At 41.9% G+C, this 22,475-nt stretch overlaps 3 protein-coding genes across 5 annotated transcripts; 2 read left to right on the forward strand and 1 right to left on the reverse strand.

Moving 5' to 3' along the window:
- Positions 1 to 7,502: 7,502 nt before the first annotated feature.
- Positions 7,503 to 12,293, forward strand: LOC118221279 (fish-egg lectin-like). Its single transcript, XM_035406208.1, has 5 exons — positions 7,503 to 7,611; positions 9,132 to 9,359; positions 9,651 to 9,868; positions 10,225 to 10,352; positions 11,850 to 12,293. Exons 1-5 carry the CDS (start codon positions 7,557 to 7,559, stop codon positions 11,989 to 11,991), a joined length of 771 nt encoding a protein of 256 aa, XP_035262099.1. The 5' UTR covers positions 7,503 to 7,556; the 3' UTR covers positions 11,992 to 12,293.
- A 55-nt stretch (positions 12,294 to 12,348) lies between these two features.
- On the reverse strand, positions 12,349 to 18,226 carry pafah1b3. Of its 3 annotated transcripts, none has more exons than XM_035406187.1 (7): positions 18,163 to 18,180; positions 17,380 to 17,398; positions 16,620 to 16,709; positions 16,393 to 16,482; positions 16,016 to 16,132; positions 14,862 to 14,984; positions 12,349 to 13,931 (listed from the first exon to the last, which is right to left on the reverse strand). In XM_035406187.1, exons 3-7 carry the CDS (start codon positions 16,701 to 16,703, stop codon positions 13,671 to 13,673), a joined length of 675 nt encoding a protein of 224 aa, XP_035262078.1. In that variant the 5' UTR covers positions 16,704 to 16,709; positions 17,380 to 17,398; positions 18,163 to 18,180; the 3' UTR covers positions 12,349 to 13,670. The 3 variants fall into 3 exon arrangements, with proteins under 3 accessions (XP_035262078.1, XP_035262085.1, XP_035262069.1); XM_035406178.1 differs by having other exon boundaries at positions 12,710 to 13,931; positions 17,380 to 17,444; positions 18,163 to 18,217; XM_035406194.1 differs by lacking the exon at positions 17,380 to 17,398 and having other exon boundaries at positions 18,163 to 18,226.
- si:dkey-250k15.4 lies at positions 18,109 to 22,041 on the forward strand. Its single transcript, XM_035406141.1, has 4 exons — positions 18,109 to 18,249; positions 18,613 to 20,038; positions 20,663 to 20,826; positions 21,177 to 22,041. Exons 2-4 carry the CDS (start codon positions 18,634 to 18,636, stop codon positions 21,777 to 21,779), a joined length of 2,172 nt encoding a protein of 723 aa, XP_035262032.1. The 5' UTR covers positions 18,109 to 18,249; positions 18,613 to 18,633; the 3' UTR covers positions 21,780 to 22,041.
- The last annotated feature ends 434 nt before the right edge of the window (positions 22,042 to 22,475 follow it).

A 22,475-nucleotide genomic window follows, 5' to 3' on the forward strand; every position in this document is an offset into this window, starting at 1 on the left:
AATGCGTTTCTTCCTTCCAGGCGAATCCTTTCTCTGTTTCCGGGCCTTTCTCTTTGGATTTTTCTTGATTGCCTCTGGAGAGTGAAGTGGATTCAAGATAAATAGAATTGGAAAGCAGGGTGGTAGGCCGAATCAGGTGAATTGTATTTAACGTAATGATTTAATGTCAGATTTAGTAAATTAGCAGTATTTTTTTTCAGATGATTAATAAGATGATTTTTCAGATGGCCGTACAATATACTGGAAATGCAAAAGGGCGGATATTTGCCTTTTGTTACGGCAATGGCATTTCAAGATCCTACCAATCAATGAAGCATGTCTGAATAAATTTGATCAGTCTAATCTCAATTGGGTGTGGTCCTTACACTGTCGTACACAATATTTGCCATACGAGTATTTGTTTTGTGTTTCTGAGGCTTTTCTCATGAGCATGTGTTTAACTGAAACTGGTGCCAAATGGATTGAACTTACGGCGTGCCCCCATCCTTGCAGCATTGTAAAATACTTTCTGTATTAAAAGAGCCGATGTAATTATGTTTGATAAATAAATAAAACTCTTTTTTAACTCCAAAAAGCAGTGCACAACTCACATGTAGCCTTTCCCATTTTTCAATTTGCCAGCTCATTGCCGAGTTGAGGTAAGGTGGGGGAAAGGCATCCCCTCTGGGGTAAGATTTTTTGTACTTGCACATGAAAATGTGGCAGAATGTTAATCATTATGATCGACGAGTTTTTAAGACCAGCGGTCACACTCTATGCTTTTGATTATCCCACCATACACTTTCGATCGTCAAAATGTTCCTTCTTGTCATCCTTCAAATGTTTTATTATTTTTTTGGTTACTTTTTTTACAGATCTACAATTACCCTTTCATTTTAGATATGTGATCAAAACATTATGTGGCTAAAGTGTGGGTATTTTAATCCATTTTGATTTCACCGTGTAGAAATAATAGTACTTTTTATATATAGCCCCCCTCCATTTCAGGGCACCATAATTAGCTTCACAGCAGATGTTTCTAATGTATCAGGTTTGTTCAATTGCTTCTTTACTGCATGTATAAGAGAGCTGTTAGTACCTAGTCTTGATTCTAGGTTTTTGTTTGTCAATGGAGTCTGTTTTTAATGTTTGTCAGCATAAGGACCAGAGTGCGTGCCAATAAAAGTCAAGGAAGTCGTTATGAGGCTCAGAAATATGAAGAAAAAAAAACAGTCCAAGACAAAGGTGGAACCTTAGAAGAAAAGCTCTGTTGAGCTCAGTATTGAAGCTGAGATGAAGTCCCAGCTGATGAAGTTGGAGGAATTTCATTGTACATCACCAGACAAAATCTGTCCATGCACTTCCAAATTTATTCTACTGCTGCCATCCTCTGTTACATCTACATCAATAAGCGGCCATACATGGCAAAGCCGTGACATTACCTCCTCCATAGTTTACCTCCTTTTTGTATAGCTTTATTTTTGCCTCAACTGTCCAAAAAATGTTTGTTCCAGAACTCTACTGGTTCATCTCTCCGCTGACTGTTGTTGTTGAATTCTAGTCTGGCCGTTCAATTCTTGCAGCTGATGAGAGTTTTGCATTTTGTAGTGGAACCTCAGTAATTATTCATTATTAGTAATTATTAGTGGTTTCTTTCATTTTCAAGTCTTTCCAAACTGCTGTACTTGATATACCCAGTTTCTGTGCTATCCTTCTTAATTAATTGTTCTGTTCACTCAGCTTACGGATTACTTATTTTTCAGACATAGTTAGTCGTTTAGTCTTCATGATGGTGTACACTTCTTACTCCAAATGCAATTTCTACAACGAAAAACAGGCTAAAAGACTAGGTACTCACTACTTCTGTATGTTAACAATCGATTCAGAAAAAAACACCTGAGCGATCGTGAAAACCTGTCAGTCATCCATTAACTTCCTTTAACACGGCTGATGGGGTGTGTGTGTCTTAGTGTGTGTGTAAATATATACTTGTAGTGTATACACATATATATACGCAGGATATTCTTCTCTGCACGCTTTCTTTAAAATGGAGGTACATTATTCTAGACACAGACATGGACTTGTTGTGTCCATTAAATTTCATGATTAAAGTACACTTGATTTATTAGAATTTTTCCTGAGAGTACGATAGTGCAAGAACAGGGAGGACAGAGGCGTGGGCCTAGAACCTAGAACAAAACATTTATGTATGTTGAACGCATGCGCTGGTTCACTCACTGGGGGTTCCGGCCCTTTGGCGTCTGGCGGACGACTTGCAGGCACAGCCCGGAGTCAGCCGTCCCTTCGCCTTCCCTGAAGTGAAGACACAAAAGGAATTCTGAGAATAACACGCAAATCGCAGAATCGTGAGGGAATGCAGAAAAGAGCCATAACAGTGCGCTGCAACTCTTCCAATTGTGAACGAAGATGCAAATTTTTTTGCGTTTCAGAGATGGACAAAAACAGGTTGTAAATGTGAACACTGCCTTTCGCAAGTGCATTCTCATATAGTTTGCAGTAGGAGGATGGATGGCTTAGAAAATACATTGGAAGATAGGATACATTTTACAGGCTATGGCAGCACATTGCTGCCATAATTAGAAAATGTTTTTCACTCGGTATATCCTTATAATGAAAGTAGTTCCTTGTTATAATGAGAAAAAACCTCATTATGAAAAGCAACATGAATATCTTGTAATGAGAGAACATCTTGAAAAATGGCTGGAAATTCCAGAAATATTTCCATGATCCTGGTCGCCACCTTCCGTGCCCATTGAGCTGACCAATGAGAAATAACACAACCTCCAGAGTTGTTACTCGATTCTTTGTTCTGTACAGCCACAAACATTTCACAATTCTTCTTAGTGTGTGCATACTTACCACAGTAACATCTAAAGTGCTAAATGGTCGCAGAATTTCAGCATGACTCAATTCAAGAGGATAAATGTAAAACTAGAAAAAGTCATACACACAAGCCATTTGCAGGTACTGGCCTTCATTGAACAAATTCTGTTTGTCATTATATTGTTATAAAGAAATATTTTCTCATTATGACTACACAAAAGTTCATTAAAGTGAGATACTGAGTGGTAAATATTTTTTCACTGTGCCACGCAACACTTGATTTAAAAAAAACAACAACTTTAAATTCTATTAAAAAATCACATCTTTTCTTTTCAAAAGAGGTATAATAAGGTATGTATAATGTTTAGAGAATTATCACAATTGTAGGTTTGTATTATTCTGAGCATAAAATTAACTAGGAAATACAAATGGATTCAACAGACAAGCACTCAAGTTAATAGAGCGAATGGATTTTCTACATGTTAACTGAAAAGGAACATTTTCTTTTGTCAGTTTCAGATTTTATTTAAGACGTGCAACAACATCTGAGTGTGCCTTTCCAGATTATATAACATCAAACAAAAACTGTAATTAATACGCTGATTAATTTCTATTCAACTAATATGCATTTAAATAAATTGCACACACGTGCGCACACACACACACGCAGAGCCACACCTACCATCACAGTAGCATCTTGTCTTATTTTGTCCAGTTTTCAAGACTTGCCTCTTGTCCTCAGGAGGCCTCATTGTGTCAGACTGTGCGGCTAACGCACCAGCTGCAATAGTCACAATGGCACAATGTCAGTACCAGAATGGAGGACACTCTATGCTCTGTGTTAATTTTCATACCTCTCAAGCCCTCTAACGTTTCATCTGTCACTGACAAAGACATTGTACAACATGGTGATATTCAAGGACTGCATATTGAGGAACCAGCCTAAACCAGACTAAAGGCAAAGATGATGACAGTGGTAATTACCAGTACCCATTTAATTTCCATGAAAACTGCTGGATTAAATCACATCAAAATTTTAAATGTTGCATGAAAATACGAAGAATGTTTTTCAAGTTCTGTGATTTAAAAATCAATCTTTCCACCGAAAATCAGGAAAAAGACAACAGCAAATCCACACTGTACATTCAAAACTGAACTACATTTGCACTGTATCAGCAGACAGTAGAAACCATTCCCTCGCGTTCAGATTTGCTCAAGGGAAAAAAATCATTGCGCAATAGCAGAAAAGAACACTTACATTCCCTGGGCAATCTATGTACATTTAGAAATGCCACTGATCGTGGGTACCGATGCTTAAAAAGGAGCATTGTCCCAAATCATAGACTGAATTCTTCCTCTTTACACAAATGCAAGAACACATTTCCATGAAGTATTTACTGGTTTTTACTTGTTTTTTTAGTTTTGCTCAGAATTTTGTAAGCATTATGCATTTTCAGTGGCAACTGCATTTTGAACTGTGAAGACAAGGTAGATAAATGCAGTATTCCCCGCCATTGTAAGTTTCTAAATATTTCAAGCATGTGAGACACACAACAGCAGAGTACCTTTCATAAAATTTGGTAAGGGTCCACTCAAGGTCCATTAAAAGTTTAAATTCCACTAGTCTATGATAAGAGCCTGAACACATGGCACAGTGGACCCAGAGATTATGTGGTCAGGATACTGATGATGATCAGGCATCAAGTTTTTATCTTTATTGTACTGTATGCTGCATGATACTTACTGTTTTGTGTTATTGTGGTGTCCTGAGGTGTGTTTGGCATTCGATTTGCAACCCCTACAGAAGAAGTACAAGTCTCTTAACTTGACAAAATGAATATTTAATTCTGCTTCCACTTTCTGTATGTGCGCTCACCTCAGTATTTCTTGTTCTGTGTCCATTACATTTTAAAATGACAACTCTTTAACAGTGTTAAAAATGACATTACCACAAAGACCTAATTAGCTCTGTGCTCAAAGGAAATAGATACGCTCATTGCTCCAATCCCGATTACACAAAGTACTCCTAGATCCAATCCTTTACTTCCTCTCCTCATTGATTTTAGCTTGAGTACATAAATGAAATTGTCTGAAAGGTTTTGTTCACACCAAAGACTGTGTAATACAACAGCACATTAACATGCATTAACCATTTGCTAATAATATTTTACCCACTAGAATAATTATATGATACTACTGTAACAGCGACAATAATACTTCAGAATCAGAAACGCATTTCACTTGTACTATACCTTGATCTTCTTCAGCAACTGTTGCCAAGATACATGCAACAAGTATGACAATTTTAAGAGTCATCCTGCACTTTCTTATCGTCTTCACCTCCACACTGTACTAAACAGTTGTCTGCCACAAACAATATGCAAGTCTCTTTGTGTCTGCCCTGTCTGTTTTTAACACTCAGTCACATCAAAGTCCATCATCTTATATAGCACATCACCCCCCTCCCAAACCCTCATTCCCAGGTTGGAAATTTCCCAAACATAAATTCCAAAAGCTGCTAACAATACTGTGCTTTGATTACAGCCAACCTGCGTGGAGCTAATGCGGGTTTGGGGCTTGCATGTACAAATGCAGCTGACCCTAACAAACCAGGGAACTTGAGTTTTTATTTTTTTATTTTGCCATTCAGACTTCTGTTGTGCTTCTTGTTTTAAAAGCATATCTGTTCAAGAAAATGGGGAAAATTATCACTGGCAATGATTTTTTTATCTGTGATCACAAGATTTACTGAACTTAAAACTTAACAGGTCCCTGGTTCTATTCTCAATTTCAATGAATTCTTCTTTTTCCACCACAAAATACAATGGTTCCTTTTTCACGGCAGAACAACCTAGAGATAGGCTGAACAAGTTTGGCATGCTTCCATGTGATTCATACTTTTCAACTGAAGTGAAAAAGTTAAACAAGGGATTTATCATCCTGATTGACATCTGCAATCCATGCATTTCTGAGAAACCAAAGTAGGACAGCCATTTCTCATTCTTCTATGAATTAATATGAAGGAATGATTGTACAGTGGGTACTACTAAGGGGAAATGTAGTTATCTTTGTTCATAATGTCCAAATCCCACATAGCAAGTTTGGTCCAGTGTTGGCCCACATATGGAAAAGAATGACAGATATGGAGATGAATAACAGTCCAGGGGTGGCCCAAATCAGATTGCCAGGTTGGCACCATTTTTAGGCCATGACTTTTTTTAAAAAGTGTCCCAGAAAATGGTCCGGATCTAGCAACCGGATCTGGGACACCTATGGACCTTCACTTAGAGGTCTGCATCGGGACGGGATTCCTGCGAGGTCCCGTGGGGCTTCATTTGTGTGGCAGCAGGAGATATTTGGCCTCCAGTCGGTGGGAGTAGGCGGTCCGTTATATAAGCTGCAGGTCCCAGCGTCCCAAAATTATTCAGTATTGAATTCATATAAGAATAAACAAAACTATCAACAAATAGTATAATTGTTTAAGGATATTTCTTCATTGTTTCCCCAGGACAAAGCATTCTCACGCTTACTTTTCAGCCAATGAATAAAAAGCATGCATGTTTCAGGTGACCAGTGTAAGGATTTAGACACTGTCAGAGGGAGGAAAACAAGTTTATTTAGATATGGGGAGCTTTTTATTACATGAAACCAGACCATGAGCCTTTCCCAGTGTACATTTGGCAAGGAGCATACATTCCCACACTCATTCCAATGTGCAATTTAGAGTCTCCAGTTATCCCACCTGCATGTCTGTGGACTGTGGGGGGAAACCGGAGTACCTGGAGAGGTATGCACAGAAAGGCCCAGGCCGGGACTCAAACCCAGGACCTTCTTGCAATGAGATGGTGCCACCCACCAAGGGATGGGTAACAGTAACTTCCATTTGTTAGCTGTGACAAATGGTGCTAGTAAGGCGTGCATATCGGGAATCAGACATCACATGTACACTATTATGAAAAGTCAAGATAAACAACCAGACCCGTTGCCGTTACCGTCACTCATTTCCATTTGTGGGCTGTCGCTGGACGAGACAAAACTTAATGTGTGACATGGCCTGATGAGCATTAGCTGGGTCCTCTGGTAAGAGAGAGTAGCAACTGTTACATGGTACTGTTTAATTTATTCAGCCCTGGTAAATTCATTGTGCACCAAAAAAAGTAGTGATTTTCCTTCCCGCGCTGTGTAACCATTTTAAAATTTACATCTTGTCACTTACACAAAAGGAAAAGTATGGCACAGAAATGATTGTGCGTGTGTGTTTACATGGGTTTTTACCTCAATGGCTAAATGGGTTCAAGTTTATGGTTCACAGGAACTGGTTACAATAACTTTATGCTCTTTGTCAATATTTAAAGTCACTCTCCACCCATGCACGTCTGTAAAGCAACCCAAGTCTAATCTCAGAAAAAAAAAGTTCTATATACTTTATGCTTCATCGAAGTCATTTGGTCATTTTCTATAGCTCCCTCCCTAGGCACACAGTAGCATAATTCACGCCCAGTTGATCACATTTGGGCTTTTCTCATGATAGCAAAATCATTTGTGAATATCTGATTCATCCTGTAAGCAAATATGTACAACAGTTTCCTGATACAGATGACACAGCCTATTAGAGCTGGCCAAACAAGTGGCTGTCTTTGGCTAAAGAAAGGGTGGGAGACACAGGGTTAGGAGGTATTTAAACACGATCTGCCCCTGTGAGTGAAAGAGTTTGGACTGAGCACATAGCAGCTATGAGTGTTAGAACGGTCATCCTGTTGGTCCACTGCTTGCTGGGCACCAGTCTAGGTAAGCACACTTACAGTTTTGTACCCTGTTACCTTGCGTCCTTTTTTGTAAGTAAGTTTCAGGCCATTTTTTGAATCATAAAGTATATAAATCATGAATGTAAAGAAAGTATGCTGATTCTGGGGTGATTATAAGCTCTTTTCTTCTTTTGCAGAAAATTTCAAAAAAATTTTAGAAAACATTTTCAGTAAGCTGTTAACACTTTTTCAGAAAATGAAGACTACAAACAACTGTTTTTACTTGTGTACAAAGCCAAAAAGCCACACATATTTACAATTTTGAATGCCACCAAGGAGTAAGGGGTTTTGTGGAAATGTAAACTTTGTCTAAAAAGTGCATTTTGACCAGATAATTGAAAAACTTTAAGAAAAAAAAACTCCCTGGTCAGGAATTGACTTTCATTTCTGTAAACAAATGCAAAAATTGGGAATCAAGTTGCACAGATTCAGGCAAAAGGTAACCTTGCCCCCTACTGAAGAGGATGCATGCAATAAATCAGACTTCACAAACTTCAGTTCAGACCGCTGCATTTCAAAATGCACTGAGCTGAAGTAAAACGTGAGGGCATAGCATGTACAAAAGATTAAAGCTGATTGCTATTGCAAAAAGAGAGTGAATCTTACTACAAAGTTCTACAAAATTCTGGGGGTCAGCTAGGTGCAGGAGATTCATTGCACACATCAAAACAATTGTTAAACTCTGCACAAAGCGTAAGCCAGCACATTATACTCGCCATGGATATGTTAGATATCTACTGTAAGTAGGTAATTCTCCTTTTCTTGACCATCTGATGTAGGTAGTACTGTAGCATATGACAGTTGTCTACACCTGCCCTGTCCCCATTTCTTTTGTCGTGTGTGTATATTGTGCTGGCGTATGGGATTTTAATGCTCTGTTTTTAAACGTGACACTCTTCATTACTGTGATTTCTGCATTCCATTTTCATACGTTATCCTTTTGTTAACTGCCTGATTATTGTAACTCAGTGGGTTGATGCCTGTAACAATACACAAAGTAGAATTCCTGGAAGAAACTATATTTGACCGGAATTAAACTTAAGGTGAACTTCCGGCCTACTACAGCAAGACCACACTTGCAGTTTCACCGACAATTTCATTTCCATCATTTTTTTTTATTTTTTTTTTTTACGTCTGCCATCTAAATGGCAACCCACACATTCATCAGTTTCTTGGATTTCACGGATTTGTGTTTTGCAAAAACAAGCGGGCTGTTTTGACATGCCGTGAACAAAAAAACAAAATTGGCTGCCGTCCGTTAAACCTTTCAGCAGAAGACCTGGTACTGACTTGTTTTTTTTTTTTTTTTTCTTTGATTCGTGTTTATTAAAGCTTCAGGTTACCATGGAAAGCTATCTGACCCCACCTGAGCTGTTCTGCTGTTCCCTGAAATAAGTCATGGCCTCCAATTATTTTCAGGTTGACTACCAGGCACACAGTACAATAGACAGTGTCATGTGTGTTGTTGACTGGCTGCCTCCTTACCTGTTCTTATCTCCTCAGCAATGGAGTGCCGGGAGGTTCCAGGGAGACTGAAGCAGATCGATGCAAGCGTGGGTCAGGTTTTCGGGGTGAATGAAAATGACAACATCTACACCCTTTACGGGGACACCTGGACCCAGCTACCTGGGGCCCTAAAGCATGTCACCGTGGGACCCTCTGGGGTCTGGGGGACCAACAGAAACAACTTAATCTACAAACTTGTGGGTGCCAACTGGGTTCAGGTGGGAGGTGAGTGAGGATATTTTCATATTGCGTTTTGAGTGTGAGAAGAGGGACCTTCGGACTTGTCGACTGACGACTGACTGTGTATGCCCTATATCATTAAGTTTTCAATATATACTGCACGTGGGAGTACCCCAAGAGTGTTTAATAATTCATTGACTTCTTTCATAATTACAGACAACAAAGGACAGAGAGATTGTTCACACAAAAAGGATAAATCATCCATTCACACAGTGTATAGTAAATATCCCGCATGACATCTGCCACCCATTAGTCTTTCTTTATCTTCTCTCTCAGGCCTGCTGAAGCAAGTGGATGCTGGAGGGGACCAGTTTGTGGCAGGGGCCAATATGAATGATAATATATACTGCCTGGGACGGGATCCCACAGTGGAGTTCAGAAATTCCGCCTCCCCCGCACCCTGGAATCTGCTTCCAGGGTTACTCATGTACTACAGCTGTGGCCCCAATGGCTGTTGGGGTGTCAATAGTCTACAGGACATCTATTTGAGGACGGTAAGCATGTGGCATCAGGCAGAGAGAGGTAAAGGGAGTGACAGAGAGGAGAGAAAGCTGGATGAAGAGCCAAAACTGCGAATCCTGTATATAGCACTGTATAACGACAGAAATTATGATTGGTGTTATTGTTAATAGAAACAGGAATCAGCAATTAGATTTTTCAGAGATGCACTTTCTTTGCTTGGACCAGGAATTATCCACTGTACACCACTGGAGCAGCCCACATGCTAACCTAGGTCCAATGAATACCCTGCACAACATGTCTGGATGCCAATTCAATGGTTTATGAACACACAAGGTTGTTTCAGTGTATACTCACAGGACCTTAAGTTGCTGAGCCTGTGTACTTACAGGGGGTGACTCCAGCAACGTGCAGCGGCACGGGGAACTGGCAGCAGATTGCAGGGAAGCTGGTGATGGTTGAGGTGGGAACAGATGGCAGCGTTTATGGAGTCAACGCTGGAGGAGATGTATACCGCAGGTAATATACTGATTCACACAGAAAAGGGACACAGACACGCACGCACACACACACACACACACACACACACAAGATTTTCAAGAAAAGTAGCTTTGGGGGTGACACAGAAGGGGAAGTGGGTAGCACTGTTACCTCGCAGCTAGTCTGGATGAATGCATGTACTTTCTGGGGCAAAAGGGAGGAGCCTCTGGTGCTGGGAGCCAGCTGCAGCTTCCCAATTGGTTAATCAAACTGTCTGTCTCAGTGTGCCGGTCCCCCCCCCCCCCGCCAACACTCCCTCTGTTCCGTGTGTGCTGCAATCTGAGTCCAAATTATCTCGAAGAAGATTTTAATTCTGTTATATCACAGACTTGCCAAATACATGGCGTGACTTCGTTGTAGGACCTTCAGCGTGTATGTTTGGATTCGCTGTTATCGAAGAGATGTACTTGCTTGCTTGCCTACAGGACTAGGCAAAAGTTTAATTTTTCAAGTGTGGCCTCCGGTATGCAGTCTGCTATCAAATAAAGACCCAGAAAAATAGCCAGAAGAAGCAGTGGTTTTGATTGTTTGCCCGTTACAATAAATACAATCATTTTCCCCAAATAGTGGCGAACTGATGCGGGTCTGTGGAAAAGTTTGCCTCCGGTAATGTTTTCCGGTGCACGTTTCAGACCACGCCTGGCCAAAACACTCTGATTGGTTGGGAAAATACAACTATCCCGGGAAGGTTGCCTCCTTCGTTTATGCCTAGAACGTCAAGGCATCGGCCAGGCTCTGTTGAACGAAGTGAAAAAAGAGACTGACTTGCGAGGCTACCTCGCAGCAGGAAGGTCCTGGGTCTGAATACTGGCCTGGGGCTTTCTATGTGGAGTTTGCACGTTCTCCCCGTATCCATACGAGTTTCTGCCCATAGTCCGAAGACATGCTGGTAGGCTAATTGCCCATAGGTATGAGCATGTGTATGAATGGTGTGTGTGCCCTACGATAGAATGGTCAACTGTCCAACTGAGTGTATTCCTGCCTCTTGCCCAGTGCACGCTGGGATAGATTACAGCACCCTTTATCAGGAATAAGCAGGTATAGATCATGAATGAATTCATGTAGCTTCAATCCATGCAGTCAGCTTCTGTAGTCATTGATAACATTAAAAAATAGAATATACAGATTTATAATATTTCTCAATTACTTCAAAATAGCTAGAAATATTGCATAGTATCAACTTGAGAACTGTTTATTTACAAGGGTGCACAATTTTTTAATGTAACTGAAATGTGGGGTCATAGGTGATTTTTAAAAAAGCACATTATGACCAGCTATTTTAAACTGCCATTTTTTTTTAACCAACCTTGCTTTTTTCCCTGTGTTTTCCAACTCCAATGTGGAATACTTGAGTACACCTATTTAGGGAAATATGAACATATTCAAGAGTGAATAAGTAGATCATAAGAGTGTCTACGACTAGTAATGCACAGCCATTGAGCTGTCCTGCTCATGTGTCCATCCCTCTCCCAACAGAGATGGCATCAGTGCCAGTCAACCAGCAGGAACAGGGTGGACCCAACTGACCATGTGCGGAAAGGGCAAGCATGTGAGCTATGACTTGGGACACCTGTGGGTCATCACCAGTGATTACAGGATTCTGGACTGTACCATCTAAGAGCTTTGTGATATAATCACCACATTAAGGCAAAATAAATGTTTCCTTAAAAAAACATATATATCCTTAAATACCTCTATGAAACTTCATACTGACAAATAGTGTGTTTTCCTTAACATGGTAACACTGTTGCAGATGCATCTTATACAACCCACCGCTTGTTGTGTAACTGATAACAGTTCTAAGGAATGGAATTCTCAGAACACAGTTCCAGCAGGCATAGGTGCCATTGTTACTCTGCTTTGTTTTTACAAGCTATCCCCTCTCTCTTCATCAATAAAAGTCTTTTCTCATGCATTCCATTCTATGCACTCTTGAGGACCATTAGCAATGGACTGAATTACTTTCACACATTAGATCTTCTTGCTTTTAATATGTTTGCCTCATCACATGTTCAGAGTTCCAACATTTCTCACACAGACATGTAAACCTTTGGTCTTGGCCTTGTTCATTTATACCCACGAGCCCAATATTGGCCACAGGAAAATTTTACACCATTACAGTAAAAGCTCATTACTCACAGAACATGTAGGGTGGTCCTAGGATTCTGAAGACAAGAGTACTATTCCACCAAAACATCAGGAGATACTCCAGATAGACCCAGTGGCTTGACAAATCCTGACCATGAACTCACACAGTTTCAGATTCATGAATGCCCCTAACCCTTCAGAACTACTGCCACCACAGTACACAAAAAAAGAAAAAGAAAGACAAAGGCTGGCAGGGACACAGTATTCCCATGTTATCACCTTTTTTAATAATAAAAAAACAAGACTACTCTGCTGCTTGGGGGTGCAGCTACACAGTACAATCAGGTTGTTTTCAATGCATATACTGTAGCACAGCAACATGGAATGTCGACTTTTGCAGGTATGCACAAGGTGAGAAATAATAATTACAATACATACAAAAAGACTAGCTCTAGCTAAAGACAAAGTACTTTATTCATTGAAGAGATAAGGTGAAAGCAACAATGAGGGCTTTAAGGTACATCACAATTGGGATTTAGTGCATATATATCCTTCTGCCTCTTTTCTCACTCTGTAAATCTGTCAACCTGTCTTCATAGTGTCATAAGTGTGGCGGAGGCGGCCACCAACCCTCACTAAATGTACCAGAAACCCTGTCTGAGCTAAACTATAGGGTTCAGGCTCTTGGAAATGAATGCCAATAAAGTTGAATATAACCACTTCCTGCAAAAACAAAAAACAATGAAAAAAAAAAAAAAAAAAGAATAAAAATAAAGCATAAGAAGGTTGCGGGCACACAGTGCCTCCCCATACCCTCTTGCTTCACAAGCGCTGAGAGACGAGGATAAAATAAGAGAAAATGGACTGAAAGACTTGAAGAATGGAGGGCTACATCCTGTGACAAAAAGTACAAACACGGGCCGCATAGGACTCAAACACCACAGCGGCCCTTGTTTTTTCCCCCCTACTAAAACGAGAGCACATCAAAATCCACCTACCAACCGGATACAGTGCGTAAAGGCCCCGTGACCGTTTCGCCAGGAGCCGCCCGGCTCCGCAGTTTGCGTTAGAATGTTTAAGGCATTCAAAAAAACCCCTGTACAGTCTGTCAGCCCACTCCTCTGTATAGAAGCCCCAGTCCCTCTGCCTTAACTCTGTCTGTCGGTTAGGCGAAGGCTGACAAACCGACTTTAACAGCGCAAGCGGCCCTCAGTTGGCCCCCGGAGCCTCCAGCAGGGCCTTGATGGCGGCGTGCAGGGGCCGGCACACGACCTGGTAACCGTGCGGGGTGAGGTGCAGGAAGTCGTACATGTCCTGGTGGGATATGCTGCCGTCCGAGTGCACGAAGCCCGGGTCCACATCCAGGTAGGAGGCCCTGGAGAGGGTGGGCAGGGCCTGCTGCACCAGCTGGTTAACCTGGGCGTTCTTCTCCCGAAGCGGGTTCACGCTCTTGCCCCTGGGAAGCACACCCTGAGGGACACACAAAGACGGGCCGGTGGCCTCAGCACAGCCCATACAGGCGGACACAGAGCGACTCTCACACCGGCGCTACCGAACACAAACTGCAATCATTCCGAGCATACACGCCAGATTCATTAAAGTAAAGGCAATGCCGAGTGCCATATAGAATGGGATAAAGGATAAAGCTCAGGCTGGGTCTGAATAAAAGTTAGACCCAGTGCAGGTAAAAAAAATAAATAAATTATATATTTCATTCCATCATGATGTTACACAGAGAACCAAAGAAAATGCTGCAGTATAGCTCCCTCCTACGCGTAAACTAGGGTCATGCATTCAGAAGGCAAACCTCTCTAAACTTCTAACACAACTGCAGCTCATACAGCGCCTTTCCAGTTTCACATCAGCCACGGGGGTTTTTATTTCAAAATAAAGGTTTTCAGACATCTTCATTTGGAAAAAAAAAAAAAAAAACTGAAAGGAAGTCTGAAATCAAGAAAAAGTCAAAAGCAATTAAGGAAAAATAAAGACTGAGGATACCAGGGCCCTGTTTCACAAAGCAGGATCACAGAGTTAGCTGGATAACGGCACTGGGCGAAACCCTCCCAAATTTGGAACATGAACTGAATTAAAAAGAACTGTTCAATCCCGCTTTGGGAAATACCCCCTAAGGCTGAGTCCAAATCAGAGCCCTGTCATTACGTGTACCATTCACTATTTAGTATGAGTCATGTAGTAGGTGAAAAATATCCATGATATTTTCCAACCATACTGTGTAAGTATCACATATAAGCATCTAAGATAAAGTTAAATGCAGTATAATTAGGGGGATATTCGACCCAGAATACATGCTCAGAGACTCTTAAATGTAGACAACTGGAATCATCAAGCAAGAGAACGAGTGAGAGAGAGACAGAATGAGAGAGCGAGAGAGAGACTGACCAGTACGAGAGTGTGAGCAGAGGGTAGCTTGCTGTTGACGAGACGGACAATGGCAGTGATGCCTCCACAGACCTGCTCTGGAGTGTGGCCATGATTGTTGGTGCCCACCCAGAGCACCACCACCTGTGAGGTGGACAAAGTCCAGACATAAAACAATAAACACGTGGTTCCAATTAACAGAAATCATGACATTACATGAGCAGCATTTAAAACCAAAGGTGTTCAGATATAGTCTTATTAATCTTTAGAGTTATTTTGTTCTTGTTTTCCATACATTTGAGAGCTTGAAAAGAATTGACAAAATCAATCATAAAGAGCCAAAGCAAGTTCAAAGAGGGACGGCTGTCCTTCCTTTATCGCCTCTGTTTTTGTCTACATGCTCTAGCTAAGGCATACTGGAGACCTTCACATAAAGTAAGCAGTCTCAAACTATAACTGAAGACAGTTGAACCGACAGTTGAAGTGAAACGGAAGAGGCAAAGTCTAGGACGTTACAAGTAGGATGAAGCTGTTCTCCTTGCTAAAATCATTTTCATGCCTTCTGGAATTATAAGGCCATGCATGGCTCATAGTTCATGGGAGATTAATCTTTTTTTAGTTTAAGTACATTTTTTTGGTCATTCAACATTGCATTTTCCTATTCCCAGCAAATCTCTGCATGTCCGGTTTAATTAGCACCACTTTTATTGTGAAAAATTACACAATGTTGTTTTCTGCTACAAGTATTATATTGGAACTGTGGACATATTACATATCCCAAAAAACTAAAATGTTCCAGACCTTTATTTTTGAAATTTGTGAAGTGTTTTGTTCATTTTACTGTGACTTGTTTGTAATATATCTAATCCTTTCTCAGTCAAGTCAGGTCATAACAATTATTGTTTAAAGGTCATATAATATTGTTTTAAGTTCATACTGTTTATGTCAGCATACTGTTCCCATGCACGTGAGCATTACGTACAGATACCAGGTTAGAAATGCATGCTGCGCATGTAATTATGACTGAACCCATTTCAGTGCAGCTTGGAGCAACAGTAGGCCTGAAAAGCCAGACATTAGCTACACCTGGCTCTGTACTTGAGTCCAACTTGTTCACACACAGTTGGTGCAATAAGCCTGTGGTGTTTTGAGACCGCCCTTGTGTGCGTTTGTACCTTTGGGCTGATGTGGTCCAGCTCTCCATTGGCAAGTCTCCAAAGGACGTGCTGTGTGGCATCACCCCCAATCCCAAAATTCAAAGCATGCAGAGGGGAGAAAAGCTCACGCCACACCTGTAAACAACACAAGCAAAAATAAAACAAGATGTAAAGAAAAAAAACAGAAGTTAATTCATCGATGTGACCTAGAAAATGCTCAAGGACTGTGAATAGAAGAATTACCAGTTTGTGCACAGACAAAATAATAACTAGTGTTCTACTACGAAAAAGAATCAGCATTACTCCAGACCCAGCACTGGATCAGTGCAATTACACACAAAACAAAAATTAAAATAAATGAAGCACTCTAATATTACTTCCAGATGGAATGTTACCTCAAACTGGTGTAAGAGCTGCACCAGCGAGTCTCCCACAAACAGAACATCTGGTTCCTTGTCTTTACTGTCTGAAACAAAGCGGTTATGCTACAGGAAAAGAAAAACACATACAAGGATTACACCACGCGCAGAAAAATGATGCGACACTGCAAAAATGATAATCGCTGTTTGTATATATATATACACACACACACACACATATACATATACACACACACACACACCATAGACATCCAACGGTCATCTCCCTGAGTGTCCAGGCAAGGAGTGGGAGTTGCAGCTGGGTTTGAATCTCCTCCTGAACTCATCTTTATCTGAAAGAAACATTGTCTGTATAAGAACAAACATGCGGCTAATAGGGTTAAGGCTAGCAGCCAGTATCTGAATCAAATGGATACTCCACATAGAACGGTGGCGAGAGAAAAATAAAGGCCTGTCCTTAACCTGAGAGCAAGTACTTATAACAATCCCTGTGTGTTTGCAATCGAAGCTTATGCACGTTGAAGTCTTAATTTGTTTGATTAACATCCCATTTTATAGTAGATACCAACGTGGAACTCAGTTCAAATATAGATGTCTAGGTTATGCGCTAACTTGGGGCTGGAGGCTAACTTAACTAGGCTAAGCGCCACAGCATGGAATTATGTAGCTGGCTGGGTATACTTAGCTACATCCTTAAACAAAAAGTGATAGCCGTCTACTTGCTTTTTTTCTCAAACCCAGCGAAGACCGCCATTATTATTATTATTGAGATGGCTTTTATTTTTAGATTTACCGGTAGCTGGTACAGTCTAAGAACACGAATAGACTAGCAATAGTCTAACAATTTAACGTTAGCAACAATATAGCTAGCACTGTTCGAAACAATAACGAGTTAAGTCAATTGGCCGAGGTTTCCCACAGCATAATACAAGACTGTTTGCAGCACCGCTACAGTAAACATGAACACAATTCCTTATCTAAATAGAATAGCTAGCTACCTACCTTACTGTCACTACCTCTTCTGGAACAGGTCAGGCAACTCATGAGTTGGGAAAGACGTTCAAACACTGAATTATGGGCAAACCATTTTACTAAGGGGTGTATTTTTTACAATCGGTTACATGCATTTCATTTTACGTAGCAACGAACATTTAAAATAAGAATACCACGTGTAGTTTAAAACATTAGTAATAGCTCTAAAGCTATGAAATATTTTTGACAGCAGAAAACCATACACTCTTCATAAGTATATGTTACTTAGCTGAACGACCCCCCATTATTCCATTTTCCAGGGAAATCCAGGAAGTGGACGAGTCTTTCCAAGTTCCAATTCGAACGAGTTCTGCGTAGCTAAGCTAGCTGGTTCAACGGGCTTTTCCCGACTAGCTTGTTAGTTAAATCTATAAAATGAACGTTAGCTACTGTACTACATATTAAGGGATTGAATTATAATGGTTATTCATACCATACATTATTCAGCCTATACCCCCCATGTACCTAGCTGAGCGACAAGGCATTGCAATAGGGTTAGCTAGTCTAGAAAGGTGATGCTAGCTACTAGCTAAGGTACGGAGGTTCGACTAGATAGCTCCTCAGGAATATTCAGCATTCCTAACTAGAAACTCCCATGTAGCTTAGCAACCGAGGTCTAGTATTTTAAATCCAAACAGACTGAATTGACATCAGAATTACTAGCTAGTATATAGCTAGGTAGCTCATTCTTGGTCATTAGTTTAGGAAAAAAGTTGCCTATTTGCTTAAACTAGATATTCCTAATTTCCAAACCTTCAACGACTGACTCTCGTACTGCCCTGCGTTTGCTACTTTCCTTGGGCATCATTTTATTTGAATGATTGGCAAAGCAGTTAGCAGGTGAGCAAAAAGTTTGCTTGCTAGCTTTGATATCTAATTAGCTAACTAGGCTAGTCAAGTGCGTAGCTTAGGTTTTAGCCCATGCTTGTTTGTATAGCTGTCTATTGTATTGTATTTCATAATGGATTGTAATTACTTTGCAGTACTAAGGTAATTTTAATTGCTAGCCAGTTATCGATTTACCTAGACATGTGCAACCGGGCATAAATTAGCTATTTTATCTGATATACTTTCATAAGTGGATGGCTACAGATAGCTACTTAATTTAAGGTTTATTGCGAGGGGGCCTAAATGAAGTGTCTTCACAAATGTGCCTTGATTGATTAGCTGTAAATGTAGTCGATTCCATTTTTTTTAATTTAGGAACTCCAGCAACCTCTCAGGATGAATCATAAACATTGCAGACCTTTGACGGACCGGCAAAATGTCCTACATGTTTTCGCAAAACACACCAAGTCCCAAAGAGATGCCAGAGCCCTCCCTGATTTAAATTCGGATTCTAGTCGTGCCAAGAAGACAGCACGGTTTGGGAGCACATGCAAAGTAAAGCGGCTTAAAACACGCAAGGAGAGATGCCGCATGAGAGGAGAGAGCGGTCAGGATATTCACGCCCTCTGTTGCCACCAAAGCAGGAGAGAAAATAAGATGGAACATTCCCATAGCGGCAGTCACAATCACCCACTGCACCGTCCATCAAAAGAGAATACGTTTACTATGGCTGATCATGGGCCGGAGCCCTGTATCATTACTGATGGCCGCCTCATCGGACACCGTGGCCTCTTCAATCGCGAAGTGAAGTCTGTGGACATTGAACGTCTGGTGAGTGACAAGATGAAAACAAAACTGCATGGCCTTGAGGCGGCTGGAGGCCACAGGGGGGGCAGTGAGAACAGCAGGGCTGCTCTGCCTTCCTGTGAAACGCTGTCTGCTGCTCCTGGTTTAGCTGATTGTTCTGCTTCCAACCTTGCTGAGGAAGCCTGGATGCAAGAAAAAGCAGAGGGGACGCACCCTGGTGAGAAGGCAGTGATGTCTGTTGATTGCCCATGTAGAGCAAGGGCCAGAACTCAGACCAGTGGGGAATCACAGGAGAATGTGGTTCAGAGCAAAACACTGATTCAAGTTTGTATGGGAAATAATACAAGTGATAATGTGTCCCAGAGCGATGCTAATGTTAATAATAGCACTGCGTCATGCACCACGCCATTGCAGAGTGCCGGCCATCTCAGGGGTGTGGGTGTACTTCCGTCTTTCAATAGTGAACCGGAGCTTCCCTCTTCTTCGGCTAGCTCCAGAGTTCAGTCAGTACGTCAGAGAGAGAGGCCACACTCTCAGACTCAGAAAGGGGACCACGAGTCACCCGGATCTGCAGCTGCGGAGAGACCAGTGGAACAGCACGCTGACTCAAGGGGAAGGGAGCGTGGTAATGTTTGCGCACCGCAGCAGCCCTCGAAAGACTGTAGGCCCTTAAAATGTCACGCGCAGTCGTGGAAACCCGATCTGCCTCTCACCTTGCCCTCTGCGACGACCGGAGCGCAAGGCTACGCGGACGCCGAGGACAGGCTGCAGCGCAGGGCTGGCGACTGCGCAGCCATGGCTGCGCGTCTCTGCGGTGCCGCGCAGCTGCCCGCGCTCTGCAGGAGGAACCTGCTGGCGGAGAGCAGGGAGGCCCTGCTGCAGGCTCTGCAGGGGAGGCACGGCCCGCGGCTGGCCGAGAACCTCCTCAGGCTGGGGCGGCGCGTCAGTGGCAGCGCGGCCGGACCTGAGATCCACGGCGCGGCCCTCAGGAGAGGTAGGGTGCAGTCCCACACCCGAACCTGTAACGTTCGCTGCTCGTCCTCTGAATGTCGAGGTGCACAGCGGCGGAATGCGGGAACTTGCATCGCAGGAGTCGCATGCAATTTTTTTTTTTCTTGTGACCACATTGCATAGAAACAATGTGGCATCAGCACAACACAGAGCCGAAACAGGAAGCATTACTGCCGTTCCTTTGCAGAACAACTCATTTTACTGAGCCAAGTGAATTAAGAATCCACATGAATCATCTCCAAATTACTTACACTGGCATTAGGCCACAAATGCACTAAATTAGTAGTATAAAATAAAATAAATTGTACAGCGCTTTACATGTCAGTGGTCCCCTGTCCCTGAAAATCTGTTTCACCCTGAGTCCCATCCTTGCAACTGACATGACAGACTTTAAACTGAAAGCTGTAGACAAGGACCTTATCATCCCTGGCTTAACACTACACAACTCATTATGCACAGTGTCTAACTGACATTTCATTTCTAATTCAGTTAAAGTTGCAAGTGAAGTTGGGTCTTTAATCCTGAACTTTATAGTCTTTATATGCCTTTAAAGTTTAATTTTATTGTAAGCGATGGAATTAGTTATTGAGTTTCATCATGTGCTCAGACTCTGAGAGTGACATCCAGGCAAGCGGTTGCAGAGAAAACATGGCAGGGTTGGAGCAGTCCAGGCCCAGCGCACATGCCCTAGCCTCCAACAGTAGGCGGAGAAAACAGCTGTTCCCTCGGAAAGTGGAGCCACGCCTCCCTGAGCCCCAGCACAATGAGACGGTGAGCAGTGGGACACTCCTGTTCCTGGCAGAGACCTCAGCTAGCAGTCTACATGCTGAGCCATCAAGTCCTCACAGGGTAGAGCCAAATATCAGCATCAGCTGTCTGTCTTAAAGGGAATATGAGACGACTGTGAAAATGCAGCTGGGGTATCTGATTTCTGCTTAAGTGAGCTGTCTGTCATTATGCCTAAGAAGGCTATGTGTAACTAGGCATGTGGTGCAAATTGGATGAATAAACTGCTGCTTAAAGGCTGTGATTCATGGTAATATCAGTTGCGACACAGCTGCTTAACATTAGTAAAAATGCGTTGAGGATTTCTCATCATTTTCTCCTTTATTTCTGTCTAGGCAATGCAGTGGAATGGAAGTGTGATTGTGGAGCTGGCAGGGGAACCCTCAGGAGGGTTCACAAAGACTTACTCCCCCCCATTAGTCATGGATTTTCTGCCTTCCCTGTCCTCATCACCACCCTCATTCATGTCTTTTGCCTGGGGAGTGCACACTAGGCAGCAGCTACCCCAGGACAGACCATTTAGGGATGGCAGAGCCACAGGTGCAGGAGAACGTATGCAGGACAGTGGGTACAGTCCAGAGATGTGTTTTTTCAGCCAGACAAAAAACTTGGAGAACGCCAGGCCACCTTTCTCACAGCATTCTGCCTTTCTAATAGAGGAAACTGAAAGAGATCGTTGGCTCCGACGACCAGCTGACAGTGAGATAAGCAACTTCAATGCCACTTCGCCTCCTCCTCTCCATCATCCCCATCATATTTACCTCCAAACTCACAGTTCCATTCACCAGCCCCCTCCAATCCTTGGGTCCTATAGCTCTGACAGGATTTATTACCCCCGTTATGATAAGCAGGAGAGAGCTTTGTCACCCCCGCTTCCCCTCTTGCCCTCATTCCCCAGTCCAGACCCCTGGTCCTTCCCCAGAATGAGGCTGTACTGACTCACCCTTTTGAGCTCTGCATTCTGTAGAACAAAAGAAGCATTCAAGAAGAAATATAAAATGCATTTTTTTCCATTCGTCAGACTTTATTAGGTATGCCTGTGTTAATGCTACGACTGTATAATGTTATTCATCACAATGTTGCTCATAAAGTGGCACGTACTGTACATTAAATGCCTCCAAATGTTAGCCACTGAATTCTGATTAATCTTCTGCAAATGTATGGTACAAGCATTAAATAAATGTAATTGAATGAATTGTACAGTCCGCATCATGGTCTTAATTTTGCATTTGCTCAATAGAACTGTACATTTAATTCTGAGATGGGGATTTAGGTTAACTAAAAGAGATCCTTTATATTATATTTATAGGACGGTGTATAGCACAGTGGGTAAGGAACTGGGCTTGTAACCAAAAGGTCACAGGTTCGATTCCCGGGTAAGGACACTGCCGTTGTACCCTTGAGCAAGGTACTTAACCGAAATTGCTTCAGTATATATCCAGCTGTATAAATGGATACAATGTAAAATGTTGTGTAAAAGTTGTGTAAGTCGCTCTGGATAAGAGCGTCTGCTAAATGCCTGTTATGTAATGTAATGTAATATTTAACTTGTCTATTTTCATACTGTTATGAAGGAAGTGTTCATGACCTTACAAGGTGTTCATCGGTTTCAGTTCCTTTGTCCACTGATGTAA

The sequence above is a fragment of the Anguilla anguilla genome, chromosome 1, assembly GCF_013347855.1.
Source record: "Anguilla anguilla isolate fAngAng1 chromosome 1, fAngAng1.pri, whole genome shotgun sequence".
Taxonomy (NCBI): Eukaryota; Metazoa; Chordata; class Actinopteri; order Anguilliformes; family Anguillidae; genus Anguilla; species Anguilla anguilla.